Below are 25,397 nucleotides of genomic sequence, written 5' to 3' on the forward strand. Positions count from 1 at the left end.
CATTGTATATTATATTTATTTGCTTTAGTTAATAAATATATATTTTTCTACTCCTTATCTCCACGTTGTCTCCCTTTGTTACGGGCTTTGAGCCGGTTCGTGACAAGTCAAACAGTGTCAAAAAGACAAAAAAAAGTTTGTATTAAAATGACAATGCTGTATTTTTATTTCACTTTGGTGTACAGTCAACATTACAAGAGCAGCATGTCTTTTTACAATAAAATAATTACAATTACAACAATAATAGAAATAACAATACCATAAAATAGCCAAATTGAGTAATTTCACACTTGATAACATATTGTCTATTATATTTTCTGTTTTAAAACGAAATAGATAATTTATGTACGGAATGATGTATGATTCCTGTTGAGTGACCATCATCTCACTCACGTTCTCTTTGGTGACAGGTATCAGTTTGAATGTGGTCAAATGCAGAGGAACATGACATGGGTCTCAATTAGGGTTGCAAAGGGAGGGTATATTACTGGAAACTTTCAAAGTTTACCAGTAAACTACCAGAATGTTGGTATCTTTCAAGAATTTTCTGTAATCTATCAAAATACACCTAGTGGCCCTTTTTGGTACCTCGTAATTACCTCTGGCACTCTGTGTGGCTTTATCACAGGTAAAATATCAAATAGAATGCCAAAGCTGTAAAACATTATCCTAAATATAAACCATCAACTTAGTGAATACCACTGATATTTAGTATTAGGGTTTCAGCATGAAATATACTTTTTTATTTTTACTATGTCAATATGTATTTGTTGTCATGTTTTGGCATCAAATCGGTGGCAGTTGTGAAAAAGTCAATAGTTGGAAGAGTTGCAGAGTTAAATGAAAATAATGTCATTGTTGATTAGATGCTTTTTCATTAATTAGGATATTTTCTGTTTAATTATATGGTCTATCTACTAGAAACTCATGGACAATATGGACACAGGTAAAAAAGAAAAAAAAGAATACTATTTATGAATATATTTTTTAAAAGTCATTCAAGTATAAATTACCAAAGTTAAGAAAATTGCCACAGACTTTCTGTTAATTACCAAAATTACTGAAGATTCTGGTAACTTTGGAAAACTACCGGTAGCTTTGCAACCCTAGTCTCAATGGTTAAAGCACTGGTTGAGGGGAGATATAGCACTACGATAAGCAGAGCCATAGATGGAGCAACAATAGTTTTAAACCTCTCTTCATCCCTGAATACATAACACTCCCAGACACATGCCGAGCCCAAGTGACAAATAATGAAATCAACTGTGACAAACGTGTGTGGAGTGCATGGGCAGTTTCTAGGGGCAGCAAGTTTTCCAATTCATATTAGACACCTTAGTAACATAATTGTTCAGTAAGGCTAAACAACACAACAATGGCTATATGGATATTTGGGGTATAACTGTCAAACAGTATTAATCCAATACCAGCCTGATACAATAATAAAGTGGTATGTAATAATACCTACAATGGGGCTGTAACACAGTACCTGAGGGAACCACTAGATGTCGGTCTCAATCTAACTCAGGGGCTGTTGAGCTCAACACTTTCACTTCTTATTGCTTCACTGCCCGAATTGATCAGCAAAACTCAGTGGCATGTACAAACACTTGATCTATGTTATTTTTCATTCCTCCCCAACCAACACACTCAACAGAAGGGATAAAACTATCGAGATGACAACCAGTATATAATGGTACTGTATAGCTACAAAGGAAGACAAAGTGTAGTTTGTGTGTTACAATCCAGTGTGAGGTGTATCATCTACTTTGACTAAAACTAAAGGCACTAATCACAAACAGTGAGTATAAATGGCTGTTCACTTTAAAGCAGTTGTGTTAAATGACAACAATTACATGAAGGCTTACTTCTATCTTCAACATAACCGGAGCCACCTTTTTCAACCCTGCAGTGAGGCTTCTCTTTCAACAAAATCTCGAGTATTACTGAATAAACTACCACTAAAATTGTTGAATAGAATTGTTGAATAGACTCTTTCAACTACAGATTTTAAAAGAACTATTGAGATTCTCCCAAAACAGCCAATACACCTTTTTGACCTTGACCATTGTTGCCAACATGTAGGCTTAGTAGAAATCCCACTCTGACTGGAGGAGTAAATAGTCATGCTTTGGAGAGGCCCCACTTAAGAATGACATAAACCCTGGTGTCTGAAGTACATTCCTAAACAACTTGACTAGGAGAACGGAAAGGCACAGGTATCAAATGCACCAGAGCACAGGAAGGAGCAAATAAAAGCACTCATGTTCCTGTCCCTGGATTGGGTGATGGTTTGCATTCAGTCCAGGCACTTCAACCCAAAATCATGAAGCCAAGCCTACTTTCTACTACTGTAGCAAATGTGTTACGTCTTATATGATTAGCTTTCATATCGTATCACACATCAATGTTAGAACATCAGTCATAACTTCACTTCAGTAGGCTTGAGGTTGATTGTTACCAACACTAGGGTACCTGATTTAAATGAATGCAAAAAAGTGAAGATACATTTTATGTTTATCAAAAGTGACCTAAGTCACTGTATAAGTGATATTATTCTGGACTAACCTAAATTGACTGAGAATGAATCATTCTATCCAAAAGTGGGACATCCTATTAATATGACATTTGAAAATGTTGTGTTGGGTCTCTACTCAAAATATTATTCCCACGAGTCACGGGATTTAAGATTTTAAATCTGAGCAACTACTGTATTACAGCCTGGATTATGTCTTGGTGTTCCCCATGGCTCCATTGAGGGTCCACTCCATATTCCATTTTATATTGATTTGGTGATACAGGCAAAATGTGATATGAGGCTGTAAGGGGGAACTTACAAGAGGAGAAAATGCTGAGAGTCTGAGGTTTTGGCTGAAAGACAAACTGTGGGTTTACACTGTTATCATGAGGTATTCTGGCTTTGGTGAGTTCCACCATATGGCAAACTGTTTGGTTACATACACTGTACTGCTTCATCACAAATACAAACACCACTTTTAAAGCTGACATTTTTGGGCTTTTTTCTCTCCATCTTTTGGTAAGAAAATAAATTAGCTTGAGAAAGGTGCCCTGTGCTATTACAGGGCTAACAATGTTAACAATGACTAACTATGTGATTTGAGATCCACACACAGGAGAACACAACACAAGCACAGATATGACAAAAGGTTGGCTGGCTAGGTTCATTAGAACGCTGGTTCCATCACTCTGGTGTTCTTCAAAGGTCCCAAGCCATTTTGGTTCTGTGACCCAAGTTTTGGTCTGGATTTGCCAAAAACTCTGTAAATCTTCTAGGTTAACCTTAGAATCCACATCTGTTTTTTTTTTGTGTGAGATGTGTGTGTGACCAGGTCATTTTATTAATGAGTTATTTGGGTCAAGTTCTTTAATCCTCCTGGGTTTGGGTCATCTCTGGATTTCTGACCTGTGTGTGTGTGTGTGTATAAGCAGGAAATAAGAAAGTGTGGATTGTGTGTGCATTTGAGGAGTACCAAAGTATATCATGTTACACATCTCTGAAACACATCCCTAGATTTCTACAGTGCATATCCATTTCTGTAGAGAACAGAAGACGAATAAACATAAATTACTCAGTAGACATATTCACTAAAGTTACCTGATTATACTATAATAAAGAACCTCTATGAAAGGTAATTCCGGGGTCTGGGCTGCTTTATAGTGTTCGTGTTTAGCATGTGGGAGCTGTGCAAAAACAATGAATGTTCACAAAATATTGAAAGTATGTTAAGGACATCAGTAGCTTTATGTCTGCATGCCCACAGACATGTGGTTTGGTTAGTGGTTGCATGGCCATGTGGGAGACCGTACAAGTGGTTAAGAAGTGTGCAGTGATTGTTGGCTGCTTAAGTGTGTGTCTGTGTGTGACGGAGAGATTGATGTTATTCTTTGTGGGGCTTTGTGTGGCTCTAGATTGTGTGCGTTAAATAGAAAGAAAACATGCATGTGCCTGTATGTGGTTCTATCTGCATGTATCGGTCTATATGTATCATCAAGAGGGGGGAAATCAGTGTGTGTGTGATTGTACGTTTTAACCCAGTATGGTTTTTAACTGGTCATCTTTCCTTCCACTCAGTTAGCGGGTCCTGGGTCGGCCAAGGGCATGGTGTGTAGTACCTCGTCCAGCAGCTGCAGAGCCCGGTGCAGGTGTACCTCCACCCAACAGGGGGTATGTTTGATGCTCTGCCGGGGGTAGTCGGGGCCCCAACCCTTCACAAAGCTCAGCCGCAAAATACACAGCCTCCGGAGATCATCTACACCTATCCCCGCTGCAGCAGAAAGACCTGGAAGAAAGAGGAAGTGAGGTATCAGGGATAGGCATTTGAAAGGATTTCACTATTAGAATAATAGTTGAAATACATGTTTTTTTAAGAAAACCCTTATATATTTTTTACTTCAATGGGGAGTTGCTCGCATGACTCGGGAGGGAGCCGGTGCGCTACGCTACACTCTTAGAAAAAAGGTTTCCAAAAGGGTTCTTCGGCTGTCCACATAGGAGAACCCTTTTTGGTTCCAGGTAGAACTCTTTTGGGTTCCATGTAAAACCCTCTGGGGAAAGTGTTCAACATGGAACCCAATGGCGTTCTATCTGGAACCAATAGGGTTCTGCAAATGGTTCTCCTATGGGGACAGCCAAAGAACCCTTTTAGGTTCTAGATAGCACCTTTTTTTCTAAGAGTGCATGCTTGTTTCAGCTGTAGGGTGGGGGAGCGGAAGAGGAGCAGGGGCTGGTGTGTGTGACAATCTGTGTGGCACAGAGGGAGAGGGAGAGAGAAAAGTAGCTAAACCGACTAGCGCTGGATAGAAAAACTTATTGCTTTCATAGGTTCCTATCATACCATCTGGTAGTGCCTGTTTTGACTGCATCAAATCAATGTAAAGAATCTAGCTAGCTACAGTAGCCTGCTAAGTTAGCCAGCCAGCTAGCTAATGTAGCAAGGCTAACTGAGGCTATTTTGCTGAGCTGATCTTCATTCATATTAAACAACAGCCTACCTGTTGGTTGATCATTGTAGCCTTCTCATTTAGTCAACGTAATTCCATAATTGTAATTCCATTTTGCATTGGTTAGAAATCTCCCACTTCACTTGATACACATGGAGCCTCTGACTGTAGAGCCAACAACAAGTTACACTTGTCACCTGTATGGCTATAAGGTATGCCTTTTTATGGGGCGCACGTCATAAAAACTACATTCAAAAGTTTTATAAAATTAAGAATTGAAAATGTCATGGTATATCCTTCTGTGTAGCAATGTCACATATAATTGTATTTAATTGAGAAAGCCTTCATAGTTAAAATTAGTCTATATATTTTGTATTAAAAAAATGCATACTCTCTCAAGTAATCAAACACTAACTGTTTGGATATTGAAATATTTGAATAATCATGCCCATCCCTATGAGGTATACACTGAGTATACAAACATTAAGAGATAGACTGACCAGGTAAATCCAGGTGAAAGCTATGATCCCTTATTGATGTCACTTGTTAAATCCACTTCAAATCAGACTAGATGAAGGGGAGGAGACAGGTTAAAGAAGGATTTTTAAGCCTTGAAACAATTGAGACATGGATTGTGTATGTGTGCCATTCAAAGGGTGAACGGGCAAGACAAAAGTTTTAAGTGCCCTTGAACGGGGTATGGTAATAGGTGCCAGGCTCACCGGTTTCTCAAGAACTGCAATGCTGATGGGTTTTTCACACTCAACAGTTTCCCTTGTGTATAAAGAATGGTCCACCACCCGAAGGGCATTCAGCCAATTTAACCAAACTGTGGGAAGCATTGGGGTCAACATGGGACGGCATTCTTGTGGAATGCTTTTGACACCTTGTAGAGTCCATGCCCCGACTAATTGAGGCTGTTAAATGGGACAAAAGGAGTGCGGGTGCAACTACATATTAGGAAGGTATTCCTAATGTTTGGTATAGTCAGTGGTGTCCCACAGGGGTCAATACTTGGACCCATTGTCATTCAACAGAGGTTATAAATTCACAATAGCCTAATGGAAAAATGTAAATAAAAGACACTAAGGCTGTGCATATCTCATACACTGTACATTGTACTTACTGACTGCAGGGGCAATGCCTCCAACACTGCCTGGCCCGGGGATGTTGCCGGCCACGGCGGCAGCCTGAGCTGCTGCTGCTGCCTGCGCTGTAGCTGCTTGCTGCTGCATCTGCCTGTGACACTGTCTCAGGTCAAACACCTACAGGGGAGAGAACAGTCTGATGTCAGAACACCTACAGAGAGTCATCAGTGTCCAGTGAAATTCCTATAGGAAGAGGTCATCAAGAGGTCAAACAACTGCAAAGAGAACAGACAAAAGTCATTGTGTTCCTCACCTTGATGTAGGCGCCGGGGTAGATCTTGTGTACTGCGTCGCCTGGTGCTCTGCCTGCCTCTCGGTCCAGGTAGTAGCTCTGCACGAACACGGCATGGTCGCTCATACAGCGCATCCACACATCTCCCTCGCCACGACACTCCAGCTGCACTCCTTTACCTATGTGCAACCTGTGAGAGAGAGGGAGAGATGAAGATGATGAGTACAAGTGAATATAAGTTGTATTAAAGTGTTATATTTCAGTCAATAAAAGAAGTTGCATTTTGCTAGAGTGGGTCTTCTGCCACTGGTACAAACAGATAGAGACAAGGCATGGCATGATTATGAACGAGAGATATACACCTATTCATAGTTTGCAAAAAGGCATAGATGTACCAATCAACATTTCTGAGCCAAAAGAACACAGACACATATAAAAACATACAAAATAGACATTTGTGGCAAGGTAAGAACTAGCATGCTTATTGATATAGAGATGGCATTAGAGGAGCACAGACCTGGCTCTTTCGCTGGAGTCGGTGCGGTGGACGTTGCTGAGCTGGCCCAGACAGAAGCGGTCGCCCCCTGATGGGTCCACGTAGCCGTCCACCGTCACCACCGGGCAGCTGGCCGGCACCTTGAACATCTCCCCCACCTGGACATCCATCTCAAAGTAGGAGATGGAGCACCAGAACTCTGGTCCTGCACACAGACAAAGATGTGGATAGCAGAGTGTTTGTGCATCTATACATCTACATACAGTGCATTTGGAAAGAATTCAACCCCTTGACTTTTTACACATTTTGTTAAGTTATAGCCTTATTCTAAAATGTATTAAATTGTTTTTTCCCCTTGTCAGTCTACACACAATAACCCATAATGACAAAGCAAAAACAGGTTTTTAGAAATGTTAGCAAATTTACAAAAAAATGTAAAAATGAATTATCACATTTACATAAGAATTCAGACCCTTTAATCAGTACTTTGTTGAAGCACCTTTGACAGTGATTACAGTCTTGAGGTTTCTTGTGTATGACGCTACAAGCTTGGCACACCTGTATTTGGAGAGTTTCTCCCATTCTTCTCTGCAGTTCCCCTCAAGCTCTGTCAGGTTGAATGGGGAGCATCGCTGCATAGCTATTTTCAGGTCTCTCCAGAGATGTTTGAGGGTTCTCCCGAAGCCACTCCTGTGTTGTCTTGGTTGTGTGCTTAGGTTCGTTGTCCTGTTTGTTAGAAGGTGAAGCTGCCCCCTAGTCTGAGGTCCTGAGCGTTCTGGAGCAAGGTTTCATCAAGGATCTCTCTGTACTTTGCTCCGTTCATCTTTCCCTCGATCCTGGATCTAGTCTCCCAGTCCCTCCCTCTGAAAAACATTCCCACAGATGATGCTGCCACCACCATACTTCACCATAGGGATGGTGCCAGGTTTCCTCCAGATGTGACGCTTGGCATTCAAGCCAAATAGTTCAATCTTGGTTTAATCGTACCAGAGAATCTTGTTTCTCATGGTCTGAGAGTCCTTTAGGTGCTTTTAGCAAACTCCAAGCCAGCTGTCATGTGCCTTTTTACTGAGAAGTTTGTCCACTCCACCAAAAAGGCTTGATTGGTGGAGTGCTGCAGAGATGGTTGTCCTTCCGGAAGGTTTCTCCCAACCTTACAGAGGAACTCTGGAGCTCTGTCAGAGGGACCATCAGGTTTTTGGTCACCACCCTGACCAAGACCCATCTCCCCCGATCGCTCAGTTTGGCGTGGACAGCCAGCTTTAGGAAGAGTCTTGGTGGTTCCAAACTTCTTCCATCTAAGAATGATGGAGGCCAATGTGTTCTTGGGGACCTTCATTGCTGCAGACATTTTTTGTACCTTTCCCCAGATCTGTGCATCGACACAATCCTGTCTCTGAGCTTTATTAACAATTCCTTCGACCTCATGGCTTGGTTTTTGCTCTGACATGCACTGTCAACTGTGGGACCTTATATAGACAGGTGTGTTCCTTTCCAAATCATGTCCAATTAATTCCATTTACCACAGGTGGACTCCAATCAAGTTGTAGAAACATCTCAAGGATGATCAATGGAAACAGGATGCACCTGAGCTCAATTTCGAGGCTTATAGCAAAGGGTCTGAATACTTATGTAAATAAGGTATTTCTGTTTATTATTTTTAATACATTTGGAAAAAAAATCTAAAACCTGTTTTCGCTTTGTCATTATGGGGTATTGTATGTAGATTGATGAGGAAATACATTTATTTAAATCAATTTCAGAATAAGGCTATAACGTAACAAAATGATTCAACAGGTCTGAATACCTCCCGACCGTGTGTATGTGTTGTCTTACCTGGATGATTGGACACAGGGGGAGGAAATGAAGCCGAGCCATGATGCTGAGACCCTAAAAGGTGAACAAATAAAAGATGTAGATTACGACACAGGTTACCAAACATACACTATTCCTAGGGCTGGGCGGTGTACCATATTTTACGATACACCGTTATTGATGCCTGGAGTGATTTGGGTTTTTACTTGACCTTCTATAACGGTGTTAAATGTTTGTTTTGTTAAAAGTGATATGCCATGTGTAACTTACATTTTTACAATTTACTCCGATACTTGAGTAATATTTTGCCACTGTCTCTCACTCTCTCCATGCCACTTTCCACACAGACCTAGCCCCGCCCCCTGTCACATGCATTGAGTCTGCAAGGTCAATGCAGCACAAGCAACTTTGTTGATGACAACGATGCTGTTTTCACTTAGCTTCTTAATAGAAATCCACTAGCGTTCTATAATTACAATATTAGTTTGTGTTTCTTCTTTTCTTAGCAAGTTAGGCCTAAATCGCGTTAGCCGCTAATGCTAATCAGCATACCACCCTTCATCCCACTGCATGGTTGCCTCTGAAGCTAAGTAGGGTTGGTCCTGGTCGGTCCCTGGATGGGAGACCAAATGCTGCTAGAAGTGATGTTGGAGGGCCAGTAGGAGGCATTCCTTTCTTTTGGTCTAAAAAAATATCTCAATGCCCCAGGGCAGTGATTGGGGACATTGCCCTGTGTATGGTGCTGTCTTTCAGAGGTGTCCTGACTCTCTGTGGTCACTAAAGATCCCATGGCACTTATCGTAAGAGTAAGGGTGTTAACACTGGTATCTTGGCTGAATTCCCAATCTGGCCATAAAATCATCCCCAGCTTCTAAATGGCTCATTCATCCCCCTTTCTCTCCCCTGTAACTATTCCCCAGGTTGTTGCTGTAAATGAGAATATGTTCTCAGTCAACTTAGTTAGCTAGCTACCTAACAAACACATTTATTGAGTCAACAATATCTTCTAAATCAAAGAAGAATATGCGAAGCATGAATATGTTAGCTACATGAAGTAGCTATGAGAAAACATGAAATGTTACCAAAGAGTATAGGGTCCCCTAGGAAACACTTAACAACACTTTGGTTCCTAGCCTGTCACAATAACTCCTCCCTGGCATTTTCATTTGTTGTCATGTGAAACACTGTATTCAAAGTGCCCACTATTATATTTTAACAATAGAATTTTAATAATCCTTCTATTTCAATGATTCCAACAGTTCACCAAAGTGTTTTGCTCTAAAACGCCAGTCAAATCGCAATTTCAACATTTGGTGAAAAAATAAGGCCTAGATTGTTTGCTTATATCATGCAGCCCTTTGTGGCAGTGCGGAAATGATCCCAAATGCGTGCAGGAAATGCAAAAATGTATCAATTGTTTTTGGTTGAAGTTGAATTGAACAGTATAAAACAATCAAAATGGAGAAAGACCCATTGAAATCACTTATATATGTGTTGCCACCCTATGGTCACACACTACTCAGAAAGCAAATTTAAACTTTTATTATTTAAACTTTTATTATATTTTTATCCAACATAAAATACTGTCCAAAATGTAAAAAATACCAAGATGTGATATTTTGGCCATAACACCCAGCCCTAACTTTTCCTAACAATATATATTTTTAAACACCTTAGAAGACATACGGACACACTTTGGGCTTGCATACTATAACTTACTGTAACTGCCTAACTTACAGAAGTGGGTTGGATGGTGGAGAGGAGGCTGTTGGTGGCCACGCCCATTCTGTTGTTGGGGTCCTACAGGAGTGTAGGATGCTGTGCTGCTGCCTGTCCAAGTTGCTGAATTCCCCCAAAATAAATACAAGTTAACAACATGCACATCAATCTAGCAAACAATCATTTTGCATTTTTACTAATATTTTGATTTATTTTTACACTTTCTAAATATGATGATCCATCATGCCATTGAAATTAATTGTGTATTGCTCCCTGAGTGTTTGTGTGTGTGTGTGTGTGTGTGTGTGTGTGTGTGTGTGTGTGAACCATATGGCAGTACTAACTGTGGAACGCAGCCTGTGTCTGTGTGTGTTTGGAGCTGTTGTATCCATTCTGACCAGACGGGAGCTGGGGTGGCTGGGGGGTGTGTGGTGGCCCATGTGGTAGCCCGTGTGTTGGGGTGGAGGGGGGCGGCGTGGGGGTTATAGGGGTCATGACCTGACCCTGCGGAGAGGCGATCTGTAGGAGCCCCTCACTGTGACCTCCCTGGAGAGTCAGCATAGAGCCGGGCACTAGAGAGAGGAAGACAGAAAAAGAGACAGAGAGACAGACACAGAAGAAGAGCTACCAGGTTGTTTTCAATATCAATAGGTAGGCAGAAGTCGATAAACAAATGTCATATAACGGGATTACGTAGTAACACCCTTAGAAACAAAAATATAACCCTTGTGGACATCTTTGGTGACACCTACCAAACAATCCCCTAAGCTTTATTAAAATATCACCTTAGGGAGCACCAAAACAGGAGCGGATATTCCATTTTTCTCGATGTATTGGAACTTATTTTTGTCTAGTTCCTGTTATTATGTTGGATGTGCGTATAACTCCCTCCATTCATTAAACAACTATCGGTTTTACCTGTGGGCGAGAGGGGCATGTTGGGGTAGAGGGTGATGGGCGGAGGGGCGCACTGCGGTTCCGGCGGGAGCTGCAGAGGCGGGAGGGGCTGGCCGTAGTGGTCGGGAGGCGGTAGCTTAAGCGCCCCTGGGTGGGGGTGGTCCGATGGGGACATGCCTAGTGGCATATCCATCTGGATACAGTCATGAATGTACTCCTCTTTGATCAACCTCCCAGGGGGTCCTAGAGGAGAGAGGGAGAGGGCTACCAACAACATGGTATAACATTGTCATTAGTTTCAAGTTTTATTAGGCGTATGTAGGGGATACACATGGTCCAACGAAATGCTAACTTGCAGGTTCCATCTTGTCAATGCAACTATAATAGGAAATAGTTTAAAGATTATAATATGACCATGAAGTAAATGGCTCAGTAGAATAAACATTTTAGCATAAGAATAACATGAACCGTGTGTGTGCAATTAATTAGCCATCTGTATTAACAGGTTTAAAACCTGTTTTACAGTATTACCACCTGTGTGTAATGCATTGTGAACGCATTTAAGCAATTCTAAAACATTAAGTTCAATGCTTTGTAATGAATGCAAGTCATTTTTGTCTATGAAACTATAAAGAATTGATTAATGCAGAAACAGTCTGGCATCCAGGCCAGTGAGGCACGAGCGAACCTCAATAGTACTCTTTTCACACTATTGTGCCAAGTCGAACCGTTGAGTACTGGCTTGGATATTTTTTTTTTCACATTGTCCTTTCCAGCAACTATGGTGGATGCTTAACCAGACCAGCACAGTGCAGCTAGGCTCAGTAGTGTGAGAAGAGTATAGGAATGAAAGGAAAGAGGAATGTTTGGTCATCTGATACCATCAGCAAAGTATAATACTGTTATACTTAACATGCCTGCAGTAAGTTTGTTAGTGCTGTGATAGGACACTCACCTGTATTTTGAAGACTGAGACCAACTTTGAAAGAGAACAAAAGAAAGAGGGGCAAAGAAAGAAAGGAGAGAATAAGAGACAGAATGCTTATCATTTGTAGTTAAGTTACATTGTGGTGAAGTCAAAATATCATTCACATAAACCATTTTATGTGAGTAAAGTACATGTTGGATAAAAATGTCATGACAGGCCTGACGGAAACAGCAAAAATCTTTCTGTGTCAGTAAAAATGTATTTCGTGAGAAATGGCAGTGAAAACGCCTTGATATAATAACCATCATATCAAAGTAAACTTGGGAGTCACGCAATGATATGTTGGTTGGTCTTCCCAATACGACTCGGGAAAGCTTGCAGTTTGTTAGGCAACACATGAAATAAGTGATGATGAACTTCACAGGGAGGTGAAAGTACACGTTGATGAGGTTGATGCGCTTTTCCAATAAATATTCATGGTCTAATTCTGGTTACATTATGATCGATGCTTGGCTGCCGTTTGACAAATCTAAAATCTTGCCCTTATCCATAATAATCTCATCATGTAGGTAACCTAACCGTGACTGTATCTGCGAGCTGATGGCTAGAGCACATGTACCAAGACCCGAGCAGGCGCATTAGATTACTATTACGCACCTTCTTTGGGAGAAAACCATCAATAGTACTGAAAATGCGATGGAAACTTTTTTTTTTAAATGTTTGGTGCATTACATCATCACGCACAGTTTTTTATCCACAGAAAGTCAATTTGACTGAAACATCTCTAGTGGGAAAATGTGCATATTGTTTTTCTGCGGACTTTAATTTTTGGAATGTTATGACAGGAAACATAGTATTTACATATCAGAAACACCTGTACCATTAGACATTACGCGATATATGGTGAACTATCCCTTTAAGCTGTTGAGCAGACCTACCAATGCCGGGAGAAACCACTCTCTCGTAGTGGTAGGGGTTGACACACACATTGTCATATTTGAGGTCGAAAGCGTATTGGCAGAATTTGACGTGCTTTAGCTCATTCTTGTGCAGGTCTGGCCAGCGCCATAGTCGAGCGTAAATCACATGGGGGAAGCCTTTCCTCCCTGCAACCTGGAGATAAAGAAAAAAAGGTTGATAGGGGGGGAGAGAAAGAGAGGGGGTGAGAGAGAGAGGGTGGGCGAGAAAGTGTTAGAGATACATAGAGATACATGGCCCTATTCAGTCAAAATTAGTATATGGGTTTATCTTAAATCTCTTAACTGGGTTAGAATTTTAAGAGGCTGTGCAGTCAAAAACGTGATTTTACTTTTTTAAATGATATTTCTACACTATAAGGTTGAAATTATGATAATGTCCTTTTTTTATGCCTTGAATTTAAGCCTTTTCAGATGGGATGGAGTTTTTTGCCCACATCATGACATCACAATCTGATTATTCTTACCAATGACCAGTCATCTTTTATTTGCATATGCATCCTCCTAATTTGAAGGGGGAAGTGGGGTAGGCTCTATAGCAGGGGTCTCCAACCCTGTTACTGGAGAACTATCCTGCTGTAGGTTTCGCTCCAACCCCAGTTGTAATTAACCTGATTCATCTTTTCAACCAGCGAACAAAGTACAAAGTTAACATATGGAATTGTTTTAAGATGGTCATTTAGCAATTTGATTTACAATTTTAGGACACCTCTAAGCACCTCTAAACAGAAAAATAATATATATTACATACAGAGTATCAAGCAAAAGTTTGGACACACCTACTCATTCAAGGGTTTTTCTTTATTTTTAAGATGTTCTATATTGTAGAATAATAGTAAAGACATCAAAACTATGAAAGAACACATATGGAATCATGTAGTAACCAAAAAAGTATTTAAAAAAATCTAAATATATGTTAGATTTTAGATTCATCAAAGTAGGCTCCCTTTGCCTTGATGACAGCTTTGCACATGGTTGGCATTCTCTCAACCAGCTTCACCTGGAATGCTTTTACAACAGTCTTGAAAGATTTCCCAGATATGCAGAGCACTTGTTGGCTGCTTTTTTATTTTACCTTTATTTAACCATGTAGGCAGGTTGAGAACAAGTTCTCATTTACAACTGCGACCTGGCTAAGATAAAGAAAATCAGTGTGAGAAAAACAACCCAGAGTTACACATTAACAAACGTACAGTCAATAACACAATAGAAAAATCTATGTACAGTGTGTGCAAATGTAGAAGAGTAAGGAGGTAAGGCAATAAATAGGCCATAGAGGCGAAATATTTACAATTTAGCATTAACACTGGAGTGATAGATGTGCAGATGAAGATGTGCAAGTAGAGATACTGGGGTGCAAAAGAGCAAGAGGATAAATAACAATATGGGGATGAGGTAGGTAGTTGGGTGTGCTATTTACAGATTGGCTGTGTACAGGTATAATGATCGGTAAGCTGCTCTGACAGCTGATGCTTAAATTTAGAGAGGGAGATATAAGACGCCGGCTTCAGTGATATTTGCAATTTGTTCCAGTCATTGGCAGCAGAAAACTGGAAGGAAAGACGGCCAAAGGAAGTGTTGGCTTTGGGGAAGACCAGTGAAATATACAGTTGAAGTAAGAAGTTTACATACACTTAGGTTGGAGTCATTAAAACTTGTTTTTCAACCACTCCACACATTTCTTGTTAACAAACTATAGTTTTGGCAAGTCGGTTAGGACATCTACTTTGTGCATGACAATTCATTTTTCCAACAATTGTTTACAGACAGATTATTTCACTTATAATTCAATGTATCACAATTCTAGTGGGTCAGAAGTTTGCATACACTAAGTTGACTGTGCCTTTAACCAGCTTGGAAAATTCCAGAAAATTATGTCATGGATTTTGAAGCGTCTGATAGGCTAATTGACATAATTTGAGTCAATTGGAGGTGTACCTGTGGATGTGTATTTCAAGGCCTACCTTCAAACGCAGTGCCTCTTTACTTGACATCATGGGAAAATCAAAAGAAATCAGCCAAGACCTCCACAAGTCTGGCTCATCCTTGGGAGCAATTTCCAAACGCCTGAAGGTACCACGTTCATCTGTACAAAAAGGTATGCAAGTACAAACACCATGGGACCACGCAGCAGCCATACCGCTCAGGAAGGAGACGCGTTCTGTCTCCTAGAGATGAATGTACTCAAATCTACCCCAGAACAACAGCAAAGGACCTTATGAAGATGCTGGAGGAAACGGGTACAAAAGTATCTATATCCACAGTAAAACGACTCCAATATCGATATAACCTGAAAGGCCGCTCAATAAGGAAGAATCCACTGCTCCAAAACCGCCATAAAAAAATCCAGACTACGGTTTGCAACCCCACATGGGGGACAAAGAAAGTACTTTTTGGAGAAATGTCCTCTGGTCTGATGAAACAAAAATAGAACTGTTTGGCCATAATGACCATCGTTATGTTTGGAGGAAAAAAGGGGAGGCTTGCAAGCCGAAGAACACCATCCCAACCGTGAAGCACGGGGGTGGCAGCATCATGTTGTGGGGGTGCTTTGCTGCAGGAGGGACTGGGGCACTTCACAAAATAGATGGCATCATGAGGTGGGAAAATTATGTGGATATATTGAAGCAACATCAAGATATCAGTCAGGAAGTTAAAGCTTGGTTGCAAATGGGTCTTCCAAATGGACAATGACCCCAAGCATACTTCCAAAGTTGTGGCAAAATAAGGACAACAGTCAACGTATTAGAGTGGCCATCACAAAGCCCTGACCTCAATCCTATAAAAAAAAAATTGGGGGAAGAACTGAAAAAGTGTGTGCGGGTAAGGATGCCTACAAACCTGACACCGTTACACCAGCTCTGTCAGGAGGAAGGGGCCAACATTCACCCAACTTATTGTGGGAAGCTTGTGGAAGGCTACCCGAAATGTTTGACCCAAGTTAAACAATTTAAAGGCAATGCTACCAAATACTAATTGAGTGTATGTAAACTTCTGAACCACTGGGAATGTGATGAAAGAAATAAAAGCTGAAATAAATAATTCTCTCTACTATTATTCTGACATTTCACATTCTCAAAATAAAGTGGTGATTCTAACTGACCTAAAACAGGGAATTTTTACTAGGATTAAATGTCAGGAATTGTGGAAAACTTAGTTTAAATGTATTTGGCTAAGGAGTATGTAAACTTCCGACTTCAACTGTATGTTCCAATGGCACGTTGTGTTAGCTAATCCAAGTTAATAATTTTAAAAGGCAAATTGATCATTAGAAAACCCTTTGCAATTATGTTAGCATAGCTGAAAACTGTTGTTCTGATTAAAGAAGCAATACAACTCTCCTTCTTCAGACTAGTTGAGTATCTGGAGCATCAGCATTTGTGGGCTCAAAATAGACAGAAACAAAACTTTCTTCTGAAACTCGTCAGTCTTTTCTTGTTCTGAAAAATTAAGGCTATTCCATCTGAGAAATTAAGGCTATTCCATGCGAGAAATTGCCAAGAAACTGAAGATGTCCCTTCACTTCTCCCTTCACAGTACAGCGCAAACTGGCTCTAACCTGAATAGAAATAGGAGTGGGAGGCCCCGGTGCACAACTGAGCAAGAGGACAAGTACATTAAAGTGTCTAGTTTGATAAACAGACGCCTCACAAGTCCTCAACTGGCAGCTTCATTAAATAGTACCAGCAAAACACCAGTCTTAACGTCAACAGTGAAGACTCCGGGATGCTGGCATTCTAGGCAGAGTTCCTCTGTCCAGTGTCTGTGTTCTTTTGCCCACCTTAATCTTTTCTTTTTATTGGCCAGTGTGAGATAAGGCGTTTTCTTTGCAACTCCGCCTAGAAGGCCAGCATCCCGGAGTCGCCTCTTCACTGTTGACGTTGAGGCTGGTGTTTTGCGGGTACTATTTAATGAAGCTGCCAGTTGAGGACTTGTGGCGTCTGTTTCTCAAACTAGACACTCTAATGTACTTGTCCTCTTTCTGCGTGACCCCAAACTTATGAACGGTAGTGTATATTACCGTGAGCACTCCCATGGTAGTCTAATTAAGCAATAAGGCTTGGTGGGTGTGGTATATGGCCAATATACCATGGCTAAGGGCTGTTATTATGCACGATGCAAAGCGGAGTGCCTGGCCACAGCCCTTAGCCGTGGTATATTGGCTACATACCACAAACCCCCAAGGTGCCTTATTGCTATTATAAACTGGTTACCAACGTAATTAGAGTAGGAAAAACACATGTTTTGTCATACCCGGTCTGATGTACCACGGCTGTCACCCAATCAGGATTCATGGTTCAAACCACACAGTTTATAATTGTTTTGATAGAGAACTTTTCAGGCCACCTCCAAGAGTCAATATATAATTTGCAATCTGCACTAAGTCTAATGTAGTATGTAATGATGTCACTTTTGCTCTGCTCATACATCTGCTGGTGTCAATACTGTTCTGACTGTACCTGGAGCATTCTGGAAGCAGGGAGATTATGTGTGAAAATAGGGGTGGAGAGTGAGTTTGTACAGTATTTAATGTGCGTTTGCGTGTGTGCCTGCGTGCGTTCATGCATGCATGTTTGTGTGACGGAAAGAGAGAGAGAAAGCGAGACAGAACGGGAGAGTGGGTGACAGAAAGAGAGGATATGGATCTACATGTGACTGTGAGCAAAGTCCTTAGACATTTGAAGCCTGATCTAGTCTACAGCTATGTCTATACAGCCCCCCCCCTCTCTCTCGCTCTCTCCCTCCCCTCTTGTTGGGGAGAAGGTCACAGAAGGTGAGACATGTCTTCACTCAGCAGTTAGGATTTATTCTGCCAGGGCGTATTGAATTAATTCCCTCTCTCTAGATCCACCGCGCGCACACATACATACAGTATATATACACACACTCAAAACAGACGGCCTCAGATTAGCCCGGTCCCTTTCCTGTGTCTCAGACAAAACAACTCTAACAGCCCCTCCAGCCCTCCACTCCCTCACGCTCTTTCTCCCCTCCCTCTTCAGGGGGATGGGTGGGGGTTCATTGGGAACTCCCTAAAACGTTCTCTCTCTTGACATGCAAAACTTGACTGTTGTACTGGCCACCATTATTCAGGCTTCAACTGTTAAACACAAGTTTCATATTTTTTTAGCATCACCAATAACCAAACACCCTCAACCAACATTGGAGATAGGATTCTCCTTAGCAATACTGAGGTGTTAGCTACTATTAGCAAGTATCCCTTTGTTTCACTACTATAGCACTAGCCCCATAAGCAAAACCTGGCTGTTGGCTAACACGTTTAGCATTTACTATAAGCAGTGAGATCTTCAGCTGTCAGTAACTCTATAGTGTTAGCCTCAGTGAGTACAGTCTGCTGCCTAGTAAATTTGCAGCATTAGCCACCATTAGCCAGGCTTAAGTCACTGAAACCTCATAGCATCCGCATTAACTAGCAACTCCTCATTTGACTATTGCCTTGTAGCATTAGCCAACACTGTTTCCAGGGAAAATCTATGAAAGAGTTTAGCATTTAGCTGTATCGAGGCAAAGATTTATACATTCCATGTAGCCTATCGTCATTAAACATTGCTTATGTCTTTCAGTACAATTACCTCCCACATGTGTTTGACAGCAAGTGCTTGACAGAAACCTGGGCCCAACTCTCAAAAGAGAAAACCAGGGCAACAGCTGCAAGGAAAAACATATTGAGAGGTTTCACAGTAGGCAACATATGATGTGGCATGACATTCAAAAGTTGTCAATGTATTTCTCCGTTTACTAAAGTGTAGTCAAATAATTGCCTCCTCATATCGCACAGTTGTCAAATTAAATCACACTGCAAGACTACAAGGTTTACGCTATTTTTGGTACTTTTCACAATGCTCTTGCACTATGAAAATGTTGCCCTAAGTCTTTCTCTGTGACATTACATGTGCATTTGAGTCATTTAGTAGATGACGTACATGATCAATCAGGGTTACGTGCATTCCTCAAGGGCACATCGGCACATTTCTCACCTAGTCGGCTCTGGGATTCAAACCAGAGACCTTTCGGTTACTGGTCCAATGCTCTTAACTGTGCTATAGGTGTCTCTCTGTATGCTATAGGTAACCCATCTGCAGGTGTCCATATACATGAATGAATACACAATAAATAATTTATACTATAGACTTTGGACAATACTTTTGCACTATGAAAATGTCTGTATTATAAATTATATATGGACACCTACAGATGGGTCATCTATAGCACACTGAGACATGTAAGTAGTGCATGGGTACACTGTACAGACCTATATCACAGAGAAAGACTTGGGGCGATATTTTCATTGTGTCCCTCTCTTTTTACTACTTTATGACCCACTTGCAGGCGACCGTCTAGGGTCCTCTGGATGGTGACACACTTGCTGGGGTGCACTCCATTGGTGGTGATGGCGGTGATGAGCGAGTCCAGCTCGTCCTTCTTCTCCTTCAGCTTCTTCACCAGGCTCTCGATGGCGCGCTTGGCGAAGCCCTCATTCTCGCCGCCCTGCCGGTGGCACATGAGGCTGTGCACGATGCTCAGGCAGGCGTCATTGCTGCTGGGGGCATTCACCGACATGATACTGCAGAGGGAGGGAGGAAGGAACGGAGAGGTCAGTGGTTGGCATAATGATAACCCTCAACATATGTCATAGCGCTTGTCATAAAGGTTCAGCTGCATGCAAACTGACACTGTCTTGACACTTGACATTCAGTTATGTTATGTTTATGACAACATTGTGATACTGTTATAGCATACAATTGAAAATAGTGTCCCACATAAGGACTTAATAACCCATTCATAACCCATACATACTGCATTCATGAGCACAGACATGAGTGCACACCATTGGCGCACACAGTCACACACACACAAAAGGGAGTGAAGTTGTGTATCAAGGCTTGTGCTTTGAGTTGTTACGACTTGCTTATGTGTGTGTGTCATCATTCTTTACTGGCATTGTTAGTCAGCAGCGGATAACACTCAGTATCACCAAATTAATTTAAGCGTTCCAACTGGCTTCCCTCCATCTCCTCTAAAAAGAGTCCCAGGGTTGCATTCAATAAAATGTGCTTCTTCAATGTTGATTCTGATGCAGTGTCTTTGCTTACAAGCTGCTGCCCCTGCACAGGTTGCCATTGCCAACCCTCCCGGCTGGTCTCGACCAGAGAGTCTCCAAGAATTGAATCTTGGGGTATAAAGCTATTTTGGGAGATTATAGTAATGTCGTTGACTGAGATGTGAAAAATGTTAAAAGGCTTCCTATGAATACACTATTCATAATGCATTATAATCACATTTATAATATCTCATGAGCCATGGATAATGCACTCTTATGCACAAAATACATGCTAACAACTATAATCTCCCAGACTGAGCTTGATCCAACTTGGCAACCCTAGCCTCGCCTGGAGTCACCTGCCTGTGAGGGGAATCTACCTGGTACTTTAAAAAAGCCTGCCTTTAACCATTCTACAGTTTCATTTGACAAAAGTGGAAAACATGTTTGTGCTACTAGTGCAATGTGAATTGAATTAAATTGAGCCCCCCATACTCACTAATCAACATACCTCCACTACCAGGGTCGAGTTCAGGAGGCACAAAATGAAAGAGAGAGAGAAAAAAACGCTTCAAAACTGAGTGAAACAGGGTGGTACTATCTGCACTTACTCTTCATATTACGTAAGCCAATTTCTCTATTGTTAGGCCAATAACCCCAAAATGTCACTATTAGGAAATCCATGGCAAAACTGCAGCCTTGCTCTGTTAATACGTGCAAGAGCTAAAATAATTCTGCAATGACGTATCTATCATAACCTGTTAACATCTACGTGGCTAAGCTGACTGGAAGTGACTCCATGTTCTCACTCCTCTCATTATCTTAATATCTGTCCGTTTGGAAACATCCTCGCACAACAACATGGCCTCAAGCTGTGGGAGAAAGTCACAGGCTACCAGTGTGTGTACACTCAGGAAATTCATTGACACAGCTTCTTCAACATAGAACAGCCATAAAAAGACAAACTCAGTCACCATAACGTGAGTCACATCAAAAAACAGCAAGTCCTACTTATAGCAAGTGATGTGTGTCTTCGTTATTCAGGATATACTGTATAGGCCGGGCCTACTGAGTTGGTGTTGTAGTCTAAAGCTTATCTAGAGCAGGATAGCATTCCTTTGATAGTCCTTTTCTCAAAGCAGTCATAGGGAATAGTGCATGTCACCATCAAAAAGCCTGGTGTGTCTGTCCTCTTACACTGAACCAATCTGATAAATATCTAGGGGCAGGGGGTTATATTCGACTAAGCCAGTGTTACTGTGAAGTCAATGCTCCAATAGAGATATTATGAAAAGAGAGGATTTGGGGGCTCTGTGCAAAGGGGAAAAGACTCAGCTGATAAGAAAGCTACGATGGTTTACAGTAGGTCTAACGACTGCCGATCAACCTGTCCTCAGGCCGACTATAAACCAAGCTTTAGACAGGCTCTAAATCATAAATCAAAATTCAAGAATTCAGACTTGAATCCATGCAACAGGTGACCAACAATAAGGGCATTCTGAGAAAAGAATGATAGTCTGGAGTAGAGATGTCATTCTGTGGGTATATGATAGATTTGTACTAAACTAGGGCCTACCTCACAATTAATAGATATATAACTAGCAAATTATCACTTCAACAATTAATGAATGAATGATTGCAATTCTGTTCTACACACTATTCCTGTAGGCCTACAGTACTCTCAGGGCTTCACCCATTTTGAAGGTAATATTTTATTAAAATGTAATATTTTAATATCAACATGAGCAAGAGCACGGTTAAGGTCCACTTATAGGCCTAAATGTATAGCATGCGGTTGGGGTTACATTTAATGTGGATCTTTAGACCCTAGTAGTAAAGCTATTATAACATAATAGTATGGCCTACACTACAGAGTCTGCTGTTATGTAGCAAGTAGTGAGCATTCTGACATGTCCCTCATAAAACAGCTGATTCTGCCAATAACATTACAGATCCAGCAATGCTTACAATATATAGGCCCCTACTGCCCAAATAAGATTTGCCAACTGAAGATGTACACTCACTGGACAGTCTATTAGCTACACCACCCTGTTCACAAAAATGGATTGCTCCTACAGACAATGAGTCATGTGGCAGTGGCTTGCTATATAATGCAGGCAGACAGGCATCCAGTTACTGTTTGATTGACCATTAGAACGAGCAAAACAAGTGACTTAAGTGGCTTTGAAAGTGGTATGATTGTCGGTGCTAGGTGCACCGGATCCAGTATCTCAGAAACGGACGCCCTCCTGGGTTTTTCACCCATGACAATGTCTAGGGTTTACCGAGAATGGTGAAAAAATTATAATAACCATCCAGTCAGCGGCAGTCGTGTGGGCGAAAACAGCTCGTTGACGAGGAAGGTCAAAGGAGAATGGCAAGAATTGTGTAAGTTAACAGGCAGGCCACAAACAGATAAATAACTGTGTAATACAACAGTGGTGTGCAGAACGGCATGTCAGAACGCACAACTCGTCGATCCTTGTCGCGGATGGGTTATTGCAGCAAGCGACCGCACCACGTTACACTAAAAGCATCTAAAAACAAGAAGAGGCTCCAGTGAGCACACGATCACCAACACTGGACAATTGAGAAGTGGAATAACATTGGCTGATCCGACAAATCCCAGTTGCTGTTGCGTCATGCTGATGACAGAATCAGGATTTGGCGTAAGCAGCATGAGTCTATGGCCCCATACTGCCTGATGTCAACAGTACAGGCTGTTGGCGGTGGTATACTGTTGTGGGTAATGTTTTCCTGGCACACGTTAGGTCCCTTGAGACCAATTGAGCAACGACTGAACGCCACAGCGCATCTGAACATTGTTGCTGACCAAACCCAATAGAGCATCTGGGATGAGATGGAACGGGCTGTTGGCAGCATGAATGTACTGCCATCCAATCTGCAGCAACTGTGTGATGCCATCACATTAGCATGGACCAACATCCCTGTGAAATGTTTGTGACACATTGTAGAATTCATGCCCCAAATAATGAATGCTGTCCTGGAGGCAAAGGGGGGTCCAACCCGGTACTAGATGGGTGTACCTAATAAACTGGCAGGTGAATGTATGTGTCGGTTTCTGCACATGACTATTGGCTAATCTCAGGGAATGGAAAGGATCCTTACATGACAAATAAATATGCTACAACTAAAACACAGCATTGTTGGTGTGACCTTCTTGGGTGACCCTTATAATGCATTATTATATCTCAATCTGACCAATTTTCAAGCCATACATTCCCTTTACGAGGATCTTCCGCGGAGAAGCAAACACTGCCACACCATATTTGGTCATATCGCGTCACCAAGTTTAGGCTACAGTCAACATTTTAAGAAATCCCGGTAGGGATGATAAAACGCTTGCAACGTTGTATCAATCGAATCATCCGAAAGCAGGAACTACAGTGTAACTCATTACAGTGCTACATCTAGTAGCATCTTTGAATAGAACATTAGACGTTGAGAAGATAGAGGGCAAAATGTCATATCAACTACCTTTTCGAAAAAACATCGACAGCGCAGACTACACAGTCATGCAGCCAGTGAAATCACTGCTAGACCAAAATCACTGCTGGACCAAATCATTCGAAATAAAAGCAGCTAAAACAAGCCTATCATAAAACCGAAGACAGACAAACACACTCCCCAGACATATGTCTGGTTGATAAAACTAGCGAGTAATCAAGCTATTTTGCCAGTCTGGTCCAGAAATCTCCCCCTCGGTCTCTTACTGTATTTGGTCTGCTTGGAGATTAGAGAGCGTGACGAGAAACCGCATAATTCGATAAATTGACTATACTTACACGTCAACCAGAGTGTATTGAGGGATTAGAAGAGAAGTAGTGGTGAATGTGTTGCACTGAGGTAGCTAGTATTCCGAATTCCCTTCCTCCCCTCCTGGGCTATCTGTTTCTATCCCTATTGATATCAGCCTCTCTGTCTCCGCTCGTGCATCCTGCTAGCTCCCCCAAACCTCTCCTCGCGCTCGGTACAATAACAAAAGAGAGTAGCTATCTTGCGCGTGAATGTCTCACCCAGCCAATGCGGCCTCCAGTCTCAAAGGGATGGCGGCTCTCAGCCAATAGTGATGCGGCTCTCACGGGAAAGCCCGGGTGGAGGTCTGTCTGGGTCGCGTCAAGATTGACATATCAACGCGACTGTTTTTTTTTTAAGTGGCGCCGCGGAGATTACCACGCCCCTATGCCTAACCCACTCACCCCCTCCCCGACTCCACTTTGTCAGTCCTACTAATGACTGGTGTTGTAGGCTACTACAAATAGGCCTACACCCCACCCCAAATTTGATGACTATTGTATTGTTTCTTAAATCCCGATTACTTAGCGCCACATTGGCTCTAATTTGTTAACATCAGGTTTAAATGTTTAAGGAACCATGGTGATGAATAGGGCAATTAGTATTCAATTTAAAAACACCTGTTTTCAGTAATACATTTGATCTACAGTGATACAATCCAGTCACACAACTCTATATAAAGGAGTGGAATAACTTTTTTCTGCCTAACTTTCTAAAACAACCGTGTCCCCTCAATAAGCCAGTACAATTCCATTTTAATGTACCATTTGTATGACATTCTGTGATAAACAAATGCACCAGCGTGGCATATATGAGTGCTACTACCTCTACCTGAGCCCCATGGCTTTGTGGTACAGGTTGTTTAATGATCGCTCCTGCACCGCAGGATCATTGATTCAAGCCCCCCTTCAGCTTTTCTCTAAGTTACAATAGACAAAAGAGTTAAGCATAAAAAACTACACAACAGTGAAACTCTAACTCTCCATTGAAAGTGCCATACATACATGTCTGCACAAATTCTCTCCAAATTCATGTTCAGGGATATTCAAGAAAGTCTGGTTTGATCTGAAAAACACACCAAGGGCCGGCCGTACAGTCAGTGTAAGATTTTTACTTTGTCTCAGCCTTTCCCTCCATCTCTTTCTCTCTAACTACCTCAACCTAAGACAACACCACCATAAAACTCAAACTCAGCTGCCCTCACCCAATCCATTTGTATCAATTCATCTACCTCTTCCACAAGCCTTCCCCTCTCGACCTTTGCCCCACTCTCGAATCCCTCTCTCGCAACCTACCTTCTCTCGTTACAAAACTTTCAGTGTTGACATAGGAGGCAGACACACT

General features: G+C 41.6%; 1 protein-coding gene across 4 annotated transcripts; it reads right to left on the reverse strand.

Annotated features, from left to right (window-relative positions):
• On the reverse strand, nt 1-24,405 carry LOC115131545 (mothers against decapentaplegic homolog 4-like). 4 transcript variants are annotated; one of them, XM_029663340.2, is made up of 12 exons: nt 24,275-24,405; nt 19,520-19,760; nt 13,136-13,310; nt 12,225-12,248; nt 11,291-11,533; nt 10,717-10,944; nt 10,373-10,495; nt 8,675-8,728; nt 6,860-7,043; nt 6,364-6,532; nt 6,089-6,227; nt 1-4,301 (listed from the first exon to the last, which is right to left on the reverse strand). In XM_029663340.2, the coding sequence occupies exons 2-12, from the start codon at nt 19,754-19,756 to the stop codon at nt 4,090-4,092; spliced, it is 1,788 nt and encodes a 595-aa protein (XP_029519200.1). In that variant the 5' UTR covers nt 19,757-19,760; nt 24,275-24,405; the 3' UTR covers nt 1-4,089. The 4 variants fall into 4 exon arrangements, with proteins under 4 accessions (XP_029519200.1, XP_029519203.1, XP_029519201.1 ...); XM_029663343.2 differs by lacking the exon at nt 24,275-24,405 and adding an exon at nt 24,044-24,242 and having other exon boundaries at nt 10,771-10,944; XM_029663341.2 differs by lacking the exon at nt 24,275-24,405 and adding an exon at nt 24,044-24,242 and having other exon boundaries at nt 10,391-10,495.
• Between the last annotated feature and the right edge of the window lie 992 nt (nt 24,406-25,397).

Source organism: Oncorhynchus nerka, linkage group LG7 (assembly GCF_034236695.1).
Source record: "Oncorhynchus nerka isolate Pitt River linkage group LG7, Oner_Uvic_2.0, whole genome shotgun sequence".
In the NCBI taxonomy this organism is placed as follows: Eukaryota; Metazoa; Chordata; class Actinopteri; order Salmoniformes; family Salmonidae; genus Oncorhynchus; species Oncorhynchus nerka.

Coding starts and splice junctions, on each gene's coding strand:
- LOC115131545 (XM_029663340.2), bottom strand. CDS start 19,756: ATGTCGGTGAATGCCCCCAGCAGCAATGACGCCTGCCTGAGCATCGTG. Junction 11,534..12,224: donor TCTCAGTCTTCAAAATACAG/GTGAGTGTCCTA, acceptor TGTTGTTGGTAG/CCCTCTCCCTCTCTCCTCTA. Junction 8,729..10,372: donor CTGTAAGTTAGGCAGTTACA/GTAAGTTATAGT, acceptor TTCACCTTTTAG/GGTCTCAGCATCATGGCTCG.